This window comes from Paralichthys olivaceus, chromosome 14 (assembly GCF_024713975.1).
Source record: "Paralichthys olivaceus isolate ysfri-2021 chromosome 14, ASM2471397v2, whole genome shotgun sequence".
In the NCBI taxonomy this organism is placed as follows: Eukaryota; Metazoa; Chordata; class Actinopteri; order Pleuronectiformes; family Paralichthyidae; genus Paralichthys; species Paralichthys olivaceus.
This window is the reverse complement of record NC_091106.1, coordinates 15,804,890-15,822,397: the sequence shown is the minus strand read 5'-3', so window position 1 is coordinate 15,822,397 and position 17,508 is coordinate 15,804,890. Positions and strand designations below refer to the sequence as shown.

Here is a 17,508-nt window from a genome sequence, read left to right as displayed (position 1 = left end):
CTGTTGCTGCTGCATTCACGTGCGTCTCTCCGAAGTAGTAGAAACCCGTCTCGTCGCGTATTATTTTGCGAAACAGTACATTAAATACACAAGGCTGTTGATTTACTAGTAAACGTATTAGTCATGGTTAGGGCCGTGCTGCTGCAACACTTAGAACCATCTACTCCGTCGCTTGGTCGTACGAGAACTGCATGTGTAGCGTCTCTTAGGGGGGATATGTTTGAGGGTGCGTGAACGCCGCACGAGTGACGGTAGGGGAGCTCGTCGCCTCAGTCAAACCGCCCACTCATGAAAGCACCGGACAGACCCACGCACACAGACGTCCCGCAAAGCCGCGACGACAGACACTAGAGGAGAGGTCCCTCCACAAGGTAACACCATTTAACACGTTTATATCACTACTGTCCGTGTGGAAATAGCCCCGGATCCTCGCCCACTGAGCCTCCTCAGTCCTGAGTGTGTGTTAGCGAATCAAAGTGAAGGTAAACTGTTCGTTCATGTGTTTGACAAACTCTCAGGTAACGAGCTGCACTGTAACACACGCACAGTCGCGTTTCTCAGCCGTGTGCTGTGTTCCAATGGCCGCGGTGATCGTGATGTTTACGCTCAGCTTAGAGACGCTGCTCACCGGCCTTGTGTTCAAACATTACACCGGCTGACGACTGGACATCTCCCGTCAACGTTGATCCCCCTGCACTGGAGGAGCTACACCCGAGTTGTTAGCATCGAGGTTAATGTGTAGTTTACATAAACGTGTTAGCACCAATGTGATTCACAGCCGTCAAGCTAACTGGTTGTTACCCCCAAAACCCCGCGCCACACCAGGAGCCCCAGTGTTGTGGCTAGCGAGCTTAGCACTGAAGACGCCAGTGCTATCTATTTTAAGGTTTCAGACTGTAAGCTCTTAAGCCTGTGCCGTGCAGCGGCTGTCGGGGCCTTAATGTGAATGTAAGCAGTGTTTGTAGTCACCTTTCTTCAGCCATGGTGTTTTTATGTAACGCTGTGTCACAGGTGTGCCGCCGACTAACGCAACACTGGTAGTCAAAATATTCCCAGGCAGAGTCCCCTGTCAATATTAACGCAGGACTTCTGATCATTCGCCTGCTCTGTTGTCCTGACACGGTCTGTGTTTGCCTGGTTGGGCTCAGAACGGGGCGGGACGGCTGACCTGATTTAGCACAGTTTTCCACTAAGTCAAATAGACACGTATCTTCTCTCTGGGGAGGAAAGAGTTGATCACAGATGTGTTTCAACAGTTTGAAAAAACACCGACCTGCCCTGTTAGCAAGAAATGCTAACCCAGCATCCACTGATGCCATAGTAAGAGACAGAGAGATGAGCCCAACCAGCGAGTGAAATGCACAGGGAGATGTTTGTGTGCAGGGGATGGTGAGAAAGCAGCTTTTCACACAGACATAAACAGTGTGAATGCTCTTTGTGTATAAGGCTGCAAAATGTTAGGAAGTGAATGGGATGCATTGTTGTCACTGCATCCACAGCATCCCTCGCAGAGAAGTAAACATCATTGCCAAAGCAAAAGCATGTCAGACTATCAAGAAGCAAGCGGGTGCATTTGACAAGCACAGGCACAGCAGAGGTTCTTGTCCTCTAGCTGAAACAATGACTTTTCTGTAGGCATAGCTATGATTCAGCTCTGGAAAACTGTCTTAGCTGACAACCAAACCCATTGACTAATCTGAGATCATAAACTTTCCAGAGACTGGCAAAAAAGCATGTTTCCTGCCTCTGTTGTGTTAAGACAAGAGGCACATTTCTGATATCAAGTGTCACTTTCCTACAGAAGTGTATCTTTCTACCTCTGGGACAAGCACACACTCCGGCTTCTGTATCTGGGCTGTTGGTTATACTCATTGGATGTTCTTCACATAATGACATTAGAGTACACTGTAATTTTTATGAATGAAACAGCATAGCTTTAATGGATATGACTCAGTCACTCAGAGCCTCAGATATAACATTCCATAGCTAAATGATAGCCTCCCTCTGAGTGATGTTTGCACTTTTCTGTGTGCCACGTTAGTGTCAGCTTCCTCAGATATGTCTTCATTACAAAGAAAAGACAGACATAGAGAGCACCAGGGGAATAGGAAAGATTTACAAGACACCTCAGAGAAGGTTAGATACTACAGATCTTAAGGTAAATGTTGCCTATCTAATGATATACCTGCAAACTTATTGCATACTTGTGGTTGTTGGGTTTATATGACGTAAAAGTCACTGGGTGTTTTGAGGAAGTAATAATGATGAAGTAATAATCCACATAAACCCCCATTAATTCCCGGGTAACCACTTCCCCACCTGAGCAAATCAGACTTGAGCAATAGAAGCTTAACAAATGATTCCTCACCTTCAACTTAGAGAAGAGCAAACACAGTCTTAGTGACTGTGTTTGTTGTCATGACGAAGGCGAGAAAGAAGATCAAACTATTGCTTCATTAAATTTGTTCACGCTATTGATACAGTTTTGCTGAATTACTCTGTTTATTTTGTTGTACAAAACTCCATCAGATACATACTGGAAAATACTGTGTGGGTCTTAATACATCCTAAAATTGATATACATTTGACTCTTGAAAGGTTAATTCAACCTTTCTAAAATGACATTTACAAATACGCGCATCTGCTCCTCTCCACCGTATTTAAGGCTCAATCCTCCAACCAAACAGGCCATGCCTGTTTGTTGTTCAGACATATTGCACCACCATGTTAGTGCCAGACCACAGCCATTGATTCTTTGATGTCCATCATAGGTTTGCCTCCAGAGAAACAATATGTAATGTTTTTATCTTGTTTTGACCATAATTAGAAACACATGAAGTTTTACTGTCACGCACGTGATGCCCCAGTTTCCTGGCCTACAACTGCTTTTCGTAAAATCTAGGTTAGTTGCACTTTGATTAAGCCAGTTTTGTGTATTTCAGAAAATGAAATGAAATTTTAATAATTCTTGTGGGAAAGAAGTAGTCTTGTGTCCTCGCTCATTTGAATGCATAAAGGAGCCAGACTGACTTAAAGTGAGTTTTTTTCCCCTGAATTTGACTTCAAATAATGTGTACGGGAGATTTTGTATTGAAAAAGATGGTGCAGGTACATGACAAATGCTGTGGTTAATGCATGTGGACAAGGGTGTGGAGTGGGAGTGATGGTAAGGAATTTTAAGTAGTGCATGCTGGCCCTGTGAACACTAGCTTCATCACTGTTTTGAGCTATTGTCTGACCTGCTTACACCTTAGCTGGATAATCCCTTGCCCTGACTTGTTTAGAGTAACTCTTTCCCTCACATTACACATACGTTAAGTTTCTCATGGAGTTTGCTTTACATGCACTTTAAAGTATTTTCAATTTAAAGTACGCTTTCCACAACATGTATTTGTCATCAATTTCTCAGGACAAAATATGTGGACATTGATCTATGAATTTGTGGTTTGGTGCAGATTATCAGACTACTTCCCTTCTATTTTTTTTCTATGATAAGAGTTAGACAGATGTGTAGGATTGGTTTGCTTTGCTCTACTGGATTCCACTCAAGTTAAAAATTAAATGAATTGAAATTGTAATATAACCGTTGCAAACTTTAACGTGGGGTTTAAGCTCTTGGTACAATGGGTGAGGTCTTCATATTAAAGTTGTGTAATACAACACATCAATCTGATATGCACGTCCAGGGGTGGAGTCATCAGGTTATATTACAGTGTTTAAAGGTACAGTGTGTAGAATTTTGTGATATCTAGTGTTGAAATTGCATGATGCAGCTGAATACCCCTCACCTTATCCTCCACTTCCAAACATGAAAAAGAACCTCTGGTATCCTTCAGTTGTCATAAAAACTGGGCTAAAGAAAATTCCAATTCATATGACAGATGAAATGAACTAGTGAAAACATCATGAGGATTATTTTACATCCATTTCTGACAATAGTTCCTTTTCACCTAAATCTTACACACCGGACCCTTAAACTGTAGATTGTTTACATTTCCTTTGACTTTAAATTGAAGAAAGATGAGTAGTTGATTTTTGTTTTTGTCTAAACATGCAAAGTCACTGCAAGATTGCTGTTTTTCTCTTGTCGGTTGTCACAGACCTTCTGCAGTTTAGATATTATACATGTTGCATAGGCCTGATGAGTGTTGGTCCTATGAGGCTGTGAGGACCTGACACATCAGTGACTCATAAAGCCACAGGGGATTTTCTCATTAGCAGACAGCACCTACCCGTTCAGTGATTGTTGTGCCATTCAGCCCAGCTCCTCCGAGACTCCTGCAAGAGCCATCTTTGTTTTCTGCGGTCTGTCTCACCTCTGATTGGCCACACAGACTGTTGGAACATAACAATTGTTCTGTGAAGATAGGGTTGCTAAGGCTCTGTATGATGAACTAGTTTTTCTGTAGATTTTATCATATCTATGTGTTCACACAGTAATATAATGCAAAGAAGGATCAACTAGTGGTTGTTAAATGTGACATAGTGTGCAAATGACCTTAGTTATTCTCCTGGAAGAAACAAGCTGGTGTCAAACACTTTCTGTTTATGTTTCTTCTTCGTCTTAAGCGTGTATATAAAAGGGAAAGCTGTCGTGTTAACATCATCGTTGGCATGTGCAATGACCAATCCACCCAGAATAACCACAGCTTAACTGGTTGGGAGCCCAGGGTATTTGACCTCTGTGGGGTCATTATCAAGGCCATTGATTTCACTTGGTTCATTAGTGCCCCTGGTCGTCTTAACAACAGTTGTTAGAGCCCTTCAAATCCCCTGAGGCAAGGTGTAAAGTAGTTGTTAAATCTCTTGTGAAGGGATAAAAGGACAGAACTATAGCTTGGGGGTAAGTGGTGTCAGACCTGTAGTAGGTCCCCCACCCACAAAGTTAAATACCTGGGACTCTCCACCAGTCAGTCTAAAAATGTTTGTTCGGGGGAGCTCACCCTGTAATCTCTATAAAGATGCACATTCCAAGCATTTTTTGTCATCCTGTGTGATCACTCAGGCCAAACACTGCTGAATCAGTTAGTCTGTTCCCCCCCGAATAGATGAACAAAGATATTTACTGCAGCTGCTGAGCATCTTAGAAATTTACACTGTATTATTAAAGTTATGTATGACGTATGAGTGATTTCCCATTTGACTGATTTTGCATTATGAATGATTTCTTTTCAGTAACTTATAGTTTGTTAGAGCATCATACTTGGTATAAGTATATTTCCTCATTCCACCTATAGAGTCAAACTCCTATATAATCAACAGCAAGAACGTAGTTAATTTTTAACCAGAAGATATCTGTAACCAGGTTGGTCGCTTGTGTAGATATTGGCCCTAGTATTTTCCACCTGTAGGGTGTTTGTATATTGGATGTAAATGGATACAGGTGAGAAAAAGTTCCACCCCCCATTGAACCTGTAAATGGATGCTACTCCTTTAAAAAACTGTAGAAAGAAAAGGACAAAACCCTGAGGATTAAGTTGGGGATATGTCAAACAAAGCCATTGAGGTGGCATACCATCTTTGTTTGGCTTTTTCTGTGACTTACATTGTTTGCAGGTTATGCAGTGTCATGTCGTTTCAAATTGTTCTAAGGTTTGACCGATTTGTGTATCACAGACAGATAGTATCTGATAGTATCTTGACAGCAGCATGCCAAGCAAAGTAGTTTGAATGTCCTTTTCCTTAGCAACATTTGTCAGGTCCTCCTGGGAAATAACAATGCTATCCCAGGCCAGGTGAGATATATAAATATTGTCTACAAATCTGCACTGAGAACAGTTTACTAGTTATAATAATCATGGGTGTGTAAGGGTCTTACGCACAACCCACTCCTCCACTCACTGATCTACACTGACCACTTATGGATAATTAAGGCCTGCATTTGAGCTGAAAGGACCTCCTAAACTATAACGATCCTGTCAGGGTGGTGTAACTGTCTCACCCAGACGTGACTGAATGTGAGCCCGCAATCCAGGAACATCTTGTTGAAATCAATGCGACAACAAGGCCCAGACTACTTTCTATACCCCTGGGTGAAGCAGCACATGGGTCAAAATATGCCCTGTTTTACTCAACTCTATGGGACAAGTCCATGCTTTTTTTTCTTGCTCGCCATGCATCATTATTGAGCATGGATTAAATCAGGTCCTCTACATTCCAAAATTGGTGGGACTTGATGCAAACCGCTTTTACGTCCATTACCTTTACTCCAATGTCTTACTTACTACCAGGCACTGTTAAAAAAGGGAAAGATAAACATATATATATTTAGATGTGTCTATATAATATCCCAGAGAACACTTCTGTACCTCATTTGACAAAAAAAAATAACAGCCAACACATATATGCAGCTGTTGAAATGGAGTGGGATAAAGGAAGAGGGGAAAACTGGGAGACAAAGTGGCGACAGGTCAAAAACATTTTTTCTCCTCCCCTGAAATCATTTCTGTAGTAGAGGGAATGTTTGAACATGAGTGATAAGTTGTGTATCGCAAAGATCCCCTTTTGAGAGTTGCTAAACAATCTCCTGAAAATTCATCTGGCCTATTTACAGATGAAGATGGGCTACGGATGGTGTGTTTATGTTTGTGTCGGCTTGACATATTGTCGCCCCTGGGTGGGATCTCTTTCTCCGGTGAAGTCACATGTACTGCCTTGTGCTGAACTACCCCTCCCCCCTTCCACTTTAAGACCCACCAAACTTTCAGGGCCAGATTTATGAGGGGTAAGACTAGTTGCAGTAATGTTTTATTAGACTGTGATAAAGTCTTGTCAGTTTTTCCAGTGAGAACAATTAATTTAGCTGCTCCTTGTACACTCTTGTCATTTTAGTCAGAACAATACTTGGTTGTATTTAAAACTGTTTGTCTTGATTTAGGTGTATACAGCAGAGACAGATTTGAAAACTAGAGTGAGCAGTGACATTAAACACATGAAAGATCGATGCCCACAATGTTTCAGTTGTTACATGAGCTGCCTCTTCATCAAAATGTTTCTGCAGGTCTGTGCTACTTTGATAAGCCCTTTTCAGACATAACCTGCAGATTAAATCTGGAGAATTGGGTCTGGACTTTAGCTGCGTTTTTGATTTTTACACATGCATTGCTCAGGGGGAGCTTCTCTGCACAGACATGTTCCTAACAGCAAATCCTCCATCTACATTATTCAGGCGAGAGGTGGAGCAGCCAGGTGCAGCTGGCAGAGGCAGGAAGTAATGTATTGATTTATATGTTATATAATTCGTTTGTTTCTTTTTTTTTTTCCTTTCGCACGTTAAAGACGGCATCAACATCCCCAGTCGCTCACTGTGAATCCAGCGCGGGATCACTGCTTTGTTCTTACATCGGATTCTCCCGACTTTCTCTGGACTTTATACAACTGAACAAAAATATAAACGCCCCATGTCAAATATAAGAGTTTTATTAACATTTGGGTTGCGCAATATATAAAGAAATTCAAAATTTATTTTCAGTAATTACTAATCTTCATATTGGCGTTGATAACACCGTGGTATGGCCATTTGTAACGGATTGACAGTCCTTTGAACATGATAGGGGTCAGGTTGAGGAATTTGATTGTTCAATATCTTGTGTGTCCGCCAGCTGTGTCTCTCAGAGCAACACATCTTCTTCGCATGAAGTTGATCAAATTGAGTCGAGTCGGTTCCTACGCTGGACAGCAGTGAGATCCAGACCACGGTGATGCTTCTCTTTCAAAGGTTGTCAATTTAATTGTGGCCATGCTGTTGAATAGATTATTCACTTTAGAATGGAAGAAGCAAGCAGTGGAAAGTTAAAAATGAAACTGTTTAAAAAGTGAAAAAAAAGCAAAAAAATATTTTTAGGTTTTTGAAAATCTGGAACCTGAAAATATGTTGTTTCGCATTTTTTTTTATCTTGAAACATCAGTAATTGTTAATCAGATTTATTTAATGATTAATTGACTTCAGTAATAAATAATCAGCTTCCATCAGTTGCCTTTCTAGCAGTGTGCAAAAGTCTGGAAGTTTTTTGAAAGTTAGTTTTTAGGTGATGAGGATCAGATGAGAATAGAATAATGTCTGTGATTAAGAGGTTTGCCCTTAGTTTGGCAGGACCAATCTAATTGATACAATGACTAAGACACTAGGACGGGGCGACCATGTTGTAGATCAAAAATGTTTAACTGGATGAGACTCACTGGAATGTGAAGCAAAAAGCTTGACTGTAGAAGAGAGGATGAAAAGTGCAAGAAGACCATAAGTGCGTTCTTTTATCTTTAAGAGTGTGACTGCTTAAACAGCAGTGTATAGTTTTCCTCTACAACCTTTGGGGGGTTTGCTTGTTGTAGATTATCTTGTAGAACATTTGATCAAAGCCTTCTACTTGGTTATCAGGTGTAGTTTTTTGCACACAAAAGCAAAGTAAATTTTCTACAACCTCTGTAGCAGTGTGTTCCTGCAAGGTCAAGTTACAGCTGTTGAAAAGTAATTGTACTCCAGGAATGTGTGCCTCCATGCTTAAATAGAGGATGAAAAAAAGTGAATTGTCATGGATTGTTAGTATGAAAACAATTTAGTTGTTCCCTGATATCTGGGTAAATAAAAGTTAGTTTCAGGATTAGTTTGTTTTTCCCACTGTCAGTACAGTCGAGTGAGATTATTTATCCACCGAGCACGTTGTAAACTAATTCAGACTAAAGGTCCTCAGCACACAGCTGATCTTTGATCTGTCTGAATTGCACACTGTTAACAGATTAATGCAAGTGGTCTTTGTCTCTGTTTCTCTTTATCTCTACTAAATCTTGCTGTTGCTTGCACTCTTCACTATATGTAAAGGTACACAGCTGGGTAGCCACATAGCACAGTGCAGACTCATGCTATGTCATATTCATGCTAACCTTGTGCTTAGTTTTACACTTCCCACCTCAGTTTTTGTATGTTACGTTGGAACCCTGGGGGTCATCAGCTCAGATTGTTCTCCAGGCAAACAGCAGGAATCGGTCTGATCAGGTGTTGTAGATGACCCAGCTTGTAGGCTGTTTTATTTAGCGCTGATTTGCTGGCCTAAATGTGTGCAGCTCTCTGAGCAGAGGTGAGATGAGACCTTGATGTACAGTTTGTTGTCCTGCCAACCCGTCAGCCTGCCAGTGTATTTAGCTGCTATTGGCCTGAGCTGATCTGGCTGTGCTGGGGCCTGCCTGCTGGCTGACTGCCCTCTTTACAGGGGTGGGGCTGTCTCGTTGGTCAGCACTGACCTTCACTCTGATTTATGAGTTCCTTGTTGGAGTCTGTTTCCCCACCATCCTCCTCATTTCCTCATGTGCTTGCAGTACATTACAACTGGCTCGCAGCTGTACCTCACACTCCCTCAAACATAAGCAGGCCACCCTGTGTCCACCACCGACATCGCGGTCTATAAACAAATGCATAATATGCAGCAGATGTGTGAGAGCCCCTTGTTTTTTCTAAGCTATGGCTGTTGCCAGAAGCCTGGATGAGAAACTCACAGTAGGGCAAAGTTAAATTACAAGACAGAGCACAAAAAAAGCAGTCAGTTATCAATGAATTGATAAACAGATAATCAAGCTATTTGCTATTTGATAATTTAATTAATGTATCTGACATTTTAAAGCAAACATGTAAAAATGTCTATTTCAGCTTTTTAAATGCAATCTCTCTTCAGGTTTTCTGTGTCTACTATGTCAGTAAATAATAAATGTTAGTTGCACAAAACAATAAATAAAAAAACCTCACGTTGGACATTAAAAAAAAGTATTACATTAATTGAGAAAATTACAGGCAGACAAACTGATAATGAACATAATTGTTAGTTGCAACCCTGCATCATATTTTTACCTACTTCACTTACAGTTTACGAGTCCCTGTCATAGATGTCATGTTTTGTTTGTGTTGGATGACAAATGGTTAAGTAAACCACATATTTACATATAGTCTGGTGTTAGCTATGTTGGGAGGGTGGAGTTTCTTTTTTTTTTTACTCAACACAGAGCCTAAACCCGTGTCTGCCTTCATGCTGAGAATGTCATAGCCTTTACAGGAACCTGTACAACCACAGCTGAGGAGGTCTGCCTGCCTGTGAGGAGGGTCAAATCTTTACAATTTAAAATTGTAATTTGTGGGTTTTCAGTGTGGCAGGCTGCCACAGTCTATGTAATTCATGGAAAACACTTGAGCAACCTAAATGACATAGCAAGTTGGCTTGGGAGTTCAGCTGTGTCTTCAAATGAATGAATAATCTTGGCCTCATTGTAAATGCTTTATATTCTCTTCCGATCCATCACTTTCTCCTCCTTTCAGTTCATTTTGAATCTGTTTACAGATTGTTGTCTAATATTAATCTTGTGTTAACAGTCTTTTCAGCAGAGAAGAGGTTGTTGTATAAAAGAAATAACCCACTCAGGATGTTACACTATATAGTTTCCCTGTTTCCTTTTGATAGTCTTAATTTTTAGACTTTAGTCGCCAATACCTTATGCATACGTAAACCAATTTCAAGCATTCAAACATCAAAACGTTCAGCTCAAAAATTAGTTAATGTACATTTAATGTTTTATGTCAGGAGTGGAGCCTGAGTGGTTTGGTCGTGATATTCAGTAGTTCAGAGTGCCTCATGCTGCTCTCTTATTCAGTTAAAGTATACAAGCAGATTTCCTGGACTGGCCGGGCATCCGCTCTAGGACTACACCCACTAGAGTTTAGTAGTCATTTCTAGCATTATGAATCACATCTTTTTAACAATGGTTAGTCATCACTGTATTGATTGATTCTTTTGTTTACACGTTTCATAGGTTCTAAGTGTTTGGGGATTAAAGCAAACCAAGTGAAGTGAAGAAAGCCAAAGAGGTTCATCAGCTGTCGATTTGATCTAACCCTAAGTGACCCTGCTGCCACCTATCTACATCATTTCAAGAGGAGGAGGGGATCCCTCTGGGTGTGAGAAACACCATGTGCCAAAACTGGAGGGGGCTTTCCTCTGCGTCGTGAGACTGCCAAACCTCTTGTGAACCTTCCTCTTTAGTCTGAGGACCCTCCTAATCCTCCACGTTGCCCACTTGCAAAGATGAAGAAGGTGGCGACGTGGTCAGCAGAGGATGTTTCTGACTGGCTGGGCAGAGAGGGGATGCCAGAGTACATAGACGCCCTCCGTCAGACGGATGGCCCTTCTCTGCTCAAGCTCACCAAGGCAGATTTCCAGAACCCCCCCCTCTTGCTGGTGTCATCAGATGGAGGGCAGCAGATGATGGAGCGACTGGAGACGCTGCGGATAGAGAACCATATGGATTCTCACAAAAACGGTCATGCGAACGGGCATGTCATCGGACTACCTAACGGGACAAGCAAACCCCAGAGGAATGGCACACTGGGGAGGAAGGACTTCATGGAGATGGTCCAAATCTCTATCCCTACAAAAGAAGCTTCACGCCCATCATTCCCTGCTGAGTGGAGAAAGACAGGCATTGCTTTTTTCTATGCAGTGCTGTGCTTTGTTACCACCACCATCGTCATTTCAGTGGTCCACGAGAGGGTACCGTCAAAGGAGCACACGCCACCGCTACCTGATAAGTTCTTTGACCTGTTTGACAGAGTGGAGTGGGCCTTCTCCATCTGTGAGATTAACGGCATGTTGCTGGTGGGACTGTGGCTGATACAGTGGATTCTACTAAAGCACAGGTACAGCCAACATTTGGTCAGTAAAAAAAAAAGAAAGATACAATTTGAATTCAAACTAAAATGTCATGTTAATAATTTTCTTTGTCTATTTTTCCACAGGGCAATTATAGGCAGGCGGTTCTTTTTCATTGTGGGCACACTTTATATGTACCGATGTATTACAATGTACATCACCACTCTGCCTGTTCCAGGGATGCACTTCAAATGCTCTCCAAAGGTAGAACAGATACACACTATTATTTTTCTCTCCACTACAAAACATCTCTTTTTATACTTGGCTGCTTTTGGAAAAAAATGTGCTGAACGGGCTACTGCAGCAAAAATAGAGATCTCTGTTGTAAGCAGAAAGCATCTGAGTTCTCTCTACTGAGCACTTATTGTAAGATTAGTGCATGCTCCTCCTAATGACTAAGAGGAGCTTTAAATAGTTGATTCACTGTAGATGGTGTTGCAAATTCGTTACCAGGGAAGCAGTTACATTCATATTCTCTGAATTTCATTTACTTAAAGCCAGTGTTTGCCGAAGTTCTCGTTCACTTTTGTCAAGATTATTTATGTAGCACATTTAAAATGGCCGTTGTTTTTTAAATTAAAACATACACAAAGAGCAGCCGAGGTTGTTAATAACTGTAAAATATATATATATAATCAATATGTTTATTTAGTTTGTATCTTACTAGTGTTAATAGAGGGGGAAGAGTTCATCAAAGCTTAGAGCTGCCACCACAAAGGCAGGATACCCCTTATCCAGTAGCCTTGACCAGAACAATTCAAAAACTAAAAACAATTCCTCTCAGAGGCAGAGAGAAATCCATTAAAGAACCAGGGCAGAGAGACTTGTATTTTTAATACAACCATGAGATGTTTGTTTGTTTACTTTGCAGGAGTATTTGCACTTTGTACTACTATTTATTTCTTCAGTAGCACCACTAATATTTTGCAGGATATGTTCGTGGAATATAATACTATCCATTGTTGTAGACTTGATTGCCCAACAGCATTACAGTGCTTGTTAGTGCTGAATGCTTCACTCTGAAAAGAGCCATTCTTCATAGAGTTAATTAGTGTTTTTACTTGTGATTCTTTAACATTTTGCTGCTCAACATTTTTACTTATAGCTGAAAACTTGGAACTAGGAATTTAACATGTAACTAAGTATTGTTATACTACAACTTCTTATATGAAGCTTCAGGAGACCTGTGACCTCTGTAACTTGTGGTCTAACCAGGTCACCGGGCAACATTTGTAGCGAAAGGAAAAATCTGAATATGGAATGTAAGATAATCTTAAAAACAATGGAAAAATGATTTAGCTGTGGCATTAAAGGTGATTGCAGACAATGTAAAACGTAGCTTTCCTCACCTGAACTCTCATCTGGATTAATTCATGTTGTGCTGTTGTGTTGTCTTTTCTTATATTTCTAAGCAGGTACCGTTAACTGCATCATTTACATAAATAGATATCGATATATAGATAATGTTATGTATGGCTCTGTTTCTTTCAGCTTCTTGGGAACTGGGAGCTACAGATGAGGAGAGTAATGAAGATGATCGCTGGTGGGGGCCTGTCCATCACTGGTTCTCACACCATGTGTGGAGATTATCTGTACAGTGGTCACACCGTCATGCTAACGCTAACATACCTCTTCATCAAGGAATGTAAGTTCTACTGCCTTTTTACTGTAGTTGAACGCATTGGAAGGTTTTTACCCTTGTTGCAATGCATGAAGCTGATTTTCTCAAGCTCTGGCTCCATTTTTAATAATATGCAACAGATCATATTGTCAAACTCACCGGCCCCGAGTTAGTACACACATCAACTTTAATGTGGGTTTTAGAGGTTTTAAGACTGAGAGAAAGCAGGTTCTTACTCTCAGCTAAATCTTTACTTTGCACAATGGCCACTTCTATTAATTTTGATTTGTAAATTGGTATTAAGGGGTATTTAGAGCATTGCGACCTATTCTGAATCTTAATAATTCATGTTTCAGTTTCACAGACACCAGAATTTCTCAATCCCTCGTGTGACTCAGTAACCACAGGTCCGTCTTTTTTCCTTTGCAACACTTCTCTAAATTCTGTCAGAAAATGACACACCGGAAACGAAGTGTCCACTATATACTTCAATGTCAGCAAACATGTTAGGCTCTGCGTGGTTAGATACATTGCACTGTTATGTAAACACGTTTTCTGTTCCTCAGCCGGCATTTTCATTATCTCACTCACTTGGTTTGCACACCCAGTTAGTTCAAGACAAAGTACGAGGGTCAGGAGTTGTAGCATTTTAACTGCTTGGTGAAGTTATACAGATTTCTCCGGAGAGCTTTGAGTAAACAACTTTCATCTGCGGCATCACATGCTCCTGTAATGATTTTCTGTCAAGCATGTCGGTGAACCTGATTGATACAGCAGTGACATCTAGTGGTGAAAAGGAGAACAAACACTTTAACGAAAGTCCAAACTTCTGAGGCCAAATAAATTGTTTTCCCACCTGCTCGTTAACATTCACTGACCCTCATGAGTCAGTTGGCTGTTAAAGACTATCCAGTGTTCTATAGGATTGGTACTGTTGGTTTAATCTTTTGCATATTAACCCTGATGGTTTTTTGTGTGTTTGATTTGCAGATTCTCCCAAGCGGTTCTGGTTTTACCACTGGTTTTGCTGGATCTTAAGCGCTGTGGGGATTTTCTGCATCCTCCTGGCCCATGACCACTACACTGTGGATGTGGTGGTGGCATATTTTATCACAACACGACTCTTCTGGTGGTACCACACTATGGCCAATCAGCAGGTACGTGATGTTTGTATACGAGTAAAGTATGTGGGCAGGAGAGTTTGTTCTGTGTTCTGCCTTCTAGTCCTGATTCTTTTCTCCTTTAAAGAACAAACTGGACTATATTTTAGTTGCTAATGGTGGGAAAATGTACAGTTATGTAGAATGTAGGACTATGTTGGAGTCGTCACATGCAACCAACGTTGTTTTGAGCATTTAAACTTGTGCTACTGACCTAAATGAGGAGGTAGTGATTTTGTTTGTGTCAAAGAGAAATGAATGAGGTGTTGCTGTTGCTGTGTAGTTAGTGTGATGAATTATCAGAACTTTGAGTCACAGGATTTGCCATGTTATCAATATTTTTTGTTAAAGATTTACATGCGAAAAACTTTAGGAACAAAAAAATGTGAAATGATTGTAGTGGCAAAATAATTTCATCTAAAAATTCAACTCTAGGGAAATCTGGATTTGATATTTATTGCCTATGTTAACAGAATTTTGTCTTGTTTTTGTTTCAGTCGCTGAAGGAGACGTCGCAGAGCAACGCCTTCTCACGGGTGTGGTGGTATAGACTGTTTCAGTACTTTGAGGAAAACGTCAACGGGACGCTTCCTTGTAACTTTCAGCTGCCGTTTTCATGGCGAGGGTTTCAGGGGAGCCGCAGCGTAAAGTACAACAGACTGGACAACCAGTGACAGCTGCACGTCACAGCAGGCGAGGGCTGTGACTTCCATAAGTGCTGTTTTTACCCAAGGAAGAAGGCGCTGGTTAATGTAGCGCTTTCCTTTCTATTCTAGTAACAGACACATCCATGTTCAAATGGGAAAATGGGTAGCACTGTGACCCACCAAGTATTGTTTTCCTGGTCGTCTTTTCTTTTATGGGAGTATTTGTTAGGACAGCACTAATTTATATTTGTTTTATGTCATTCCCACTTTGTGGGCCACAGTTTCTGCCTCTGTAGCAGATCTACGAACCATTTCGATAAACTTGTAAAACCGTTTTTTGGCCATAAGGACTCAAACCCCTTTTCTTCCTCTCAGCACAAAAACCATAAATATGTTCATGTTCTTACAAGACTCTTTGTGCAGATAGTGTCAGTTCAATCACTTATTTGATAACCAAAATGCCATAATGTTGTTTTTCTTCTTTTTTTTTTTAAATGGCGAATTACGTTTTGTAAACTGTCCTTGCTAAACTGAGTCAAAGGTGCAAAAAAAAGTTTTTTCTAACTGTGTCAAACTTTATTTTTCAAAAGTAAATGATGTCCAATAAAAGATTTTTAGATTTTTACCTTTTTCAAGATGGATAACAGAGAGCATAAGAATCTAATGTGGTAAAACATTATTCCAGTGCCTTTATTAGCTTGATTGTAACAGTTCAAGTACTATGTGTCTTGTATCTCTCTGCCGTTGGTGTGATAACGCTACGGAGCGAGTTGGTACTTTAGTTAACGGTCTAATTCCCATGAATGTAAAAAGAAACAACGCCAGCCTTACCAGAAGATTGGTCTTCCCAAAAAGAAGTGCAGTGAGTGAAACGTCCCGTTATTTATTGAGGCTTTATGATGTCAGTTTGTGCTTAGTTGGATAATGCTGTTCTAACAGGAAAAAAAACGACTGTTAATTATTATTTTTTAAATGTCCGTTACATTTCATTTTTAACCAACACCAGCCATGAGTCTGCTAGTTTTTTTTCCCCTCCACAATATTATCTGCTAAGCATTACTGCCTAATAAAAAATAATGTGAGAAATGTCTGCGCGGTGCAAGTTATTCTGGACCTGGACATGTCTTGCGCACCATTGCTGCTCTGGAGATAATGAACCCCCATCTTTTTCCCCCACGTTGAACCTTAATTTAAATCTGAATTATCCTCATTACTGTCTTCTCCGCTGAGACGTGGAGGAAAATGTTCAACGTGACACCGGCGCTGAGCTTAGGGAATATCACAGTTGTGAAAACAGAAGCTTCAGACAAAGTTTCTGAGCATGACTGCAATGAATCTGTCAGTGCTTTGTTTAGTTAGTGTTGCACTAAAAAGAGTTCCTACCTTTCAGTCTGGTGTGCGAACTGAAAGCAAATGTTCAACGTGGACATTATTATATGTGGGGAACAAAGTCAAGCACGGAGCAGGTGATTTATTTGGTCATGTGTGCAAACATCGATTTCCATGAATGTGAAAATGCGTCTTTTTCCTAATCATTTACTGTACATGTTTTTTTGCTTTTCTTTCTGTATCAATGAATGCACTGTAAAGAATAAGTATTATACAAGTTCATCTATAGGGAAAACATTTAACTCATTATAAAAATGAAAAAACTTGTTCATTCAGCTTTAGATGAGACAAACTCCAAATCCATAACAATCATGATTTATTTCTTTAAACACTGTCAAAGGGAGGAGGTGAGACAGTATCATCGATTTTAATGTGATTTAAATTTACACACTCGCTCCTGTGGCATTGTTTAGTTATTTCACTTGTACAGAGAATGGTTTTTAAGAGCACAGCTCACTTAGGGCCATATTTCGGTTTCGGATAATATTTGAAGTCATGTTGAAAAATAATATTCGATGAGAATGGAGTTGATGTTTGTCTTCTAGTTTGCCATTCATGTTGATATGTTTTTTTTTTATGTCTCTAAGAAATTAAAGTTGTTTATTATGTATGTTTCTTTGTAAATGTCTTACCCACTTTGTCCCTTTTTTGTGCATAACAGATGTTTGTAAGATATGATGGAAGACTCCTTGGGACGCTTTTGAATAAACCATTTTACTATCATGTATTTGATTCACCCTCCGTCTCTTTCTTATCAGTTCATCTCAAAGTGTAGATCAGCTCACTGTGCCAGAGGATGACGTCATGACAGACCCAAGAGCAGCCAGCAGATGGACACATTGAGCCGAGTAAATAAAAGTAGCAAGGGGTGGTCTCTACCTGAAAAGATGTGTTTTTGCTTCCAGTAAGTGTTGGTATACTCCACCTACTGCAAGTATGTCTGACTTAGTCATTTCCTGTCTCACTTCAGCTCATTCTCTGCCTCACATGTAAACATTTGCTCGTGT

General features: G+C 40.4%; 1 protein-coding gene across 1 annotated transcript; it reads left to right on the top strand.

The window, feature by feature from the left end:
* The first annotated feature begins 111 nt into the window (after window positions 1–111).
* Window positions 112–17,228, top strand: sgms1a (sphingomyelin synthase 1a). Its single transcript, XM_020092213.2, has 6 exons — window positions 112–371; window positions 10,789–11,671; window positions 11,771–11,888; window positions 13,176–13,329; window positions 14,296–14,462; window positions 14,963–17,228. The coding sequence occupies exons 2-6, from the start codon at window positions 11,061–11,063 to the stop codon at window positions 15,137–15,139; spliced, it is 1,227 nt and encodes a 408-aa protein (XP_019947772.1). The 5' UTR covers window positions 112–371; window positions 10,789–11,060; the 3' UTR covers window positions 15,140–17,228.
* The last annotated feature ends 280 nt before the right edge of the window (window positions 17,229–17,508 follow it).

What these genes read in the sequence shown, in the direction of transcription:
- sgms1a (XM_020092213.2), top strand. Translation starts at nt 11,061, where the DNA reads ATGAAGAAGGTGGCGACGTGGTCAGCAGAGGATGTTTCTGACTGGCTG. An exon ending in TGGATTCTACTAAAGCACAG is followed by an intron (nt 11,672 to 11,770) that starts GTACAGCCAACA and finishes ATTTTTCCACAG; the next exon opens with GGCAATTATAGGCAGGCGGT. An exon ending in ATACCTCTTCATCAAGGAAT is followed by an intron (nt 13,330 to 14,295) that starts GTAAGTTCTACT and finishes TTTGATTTGCAG; the next exon opens with ATTCTCCCAAGCGGTTCTGG.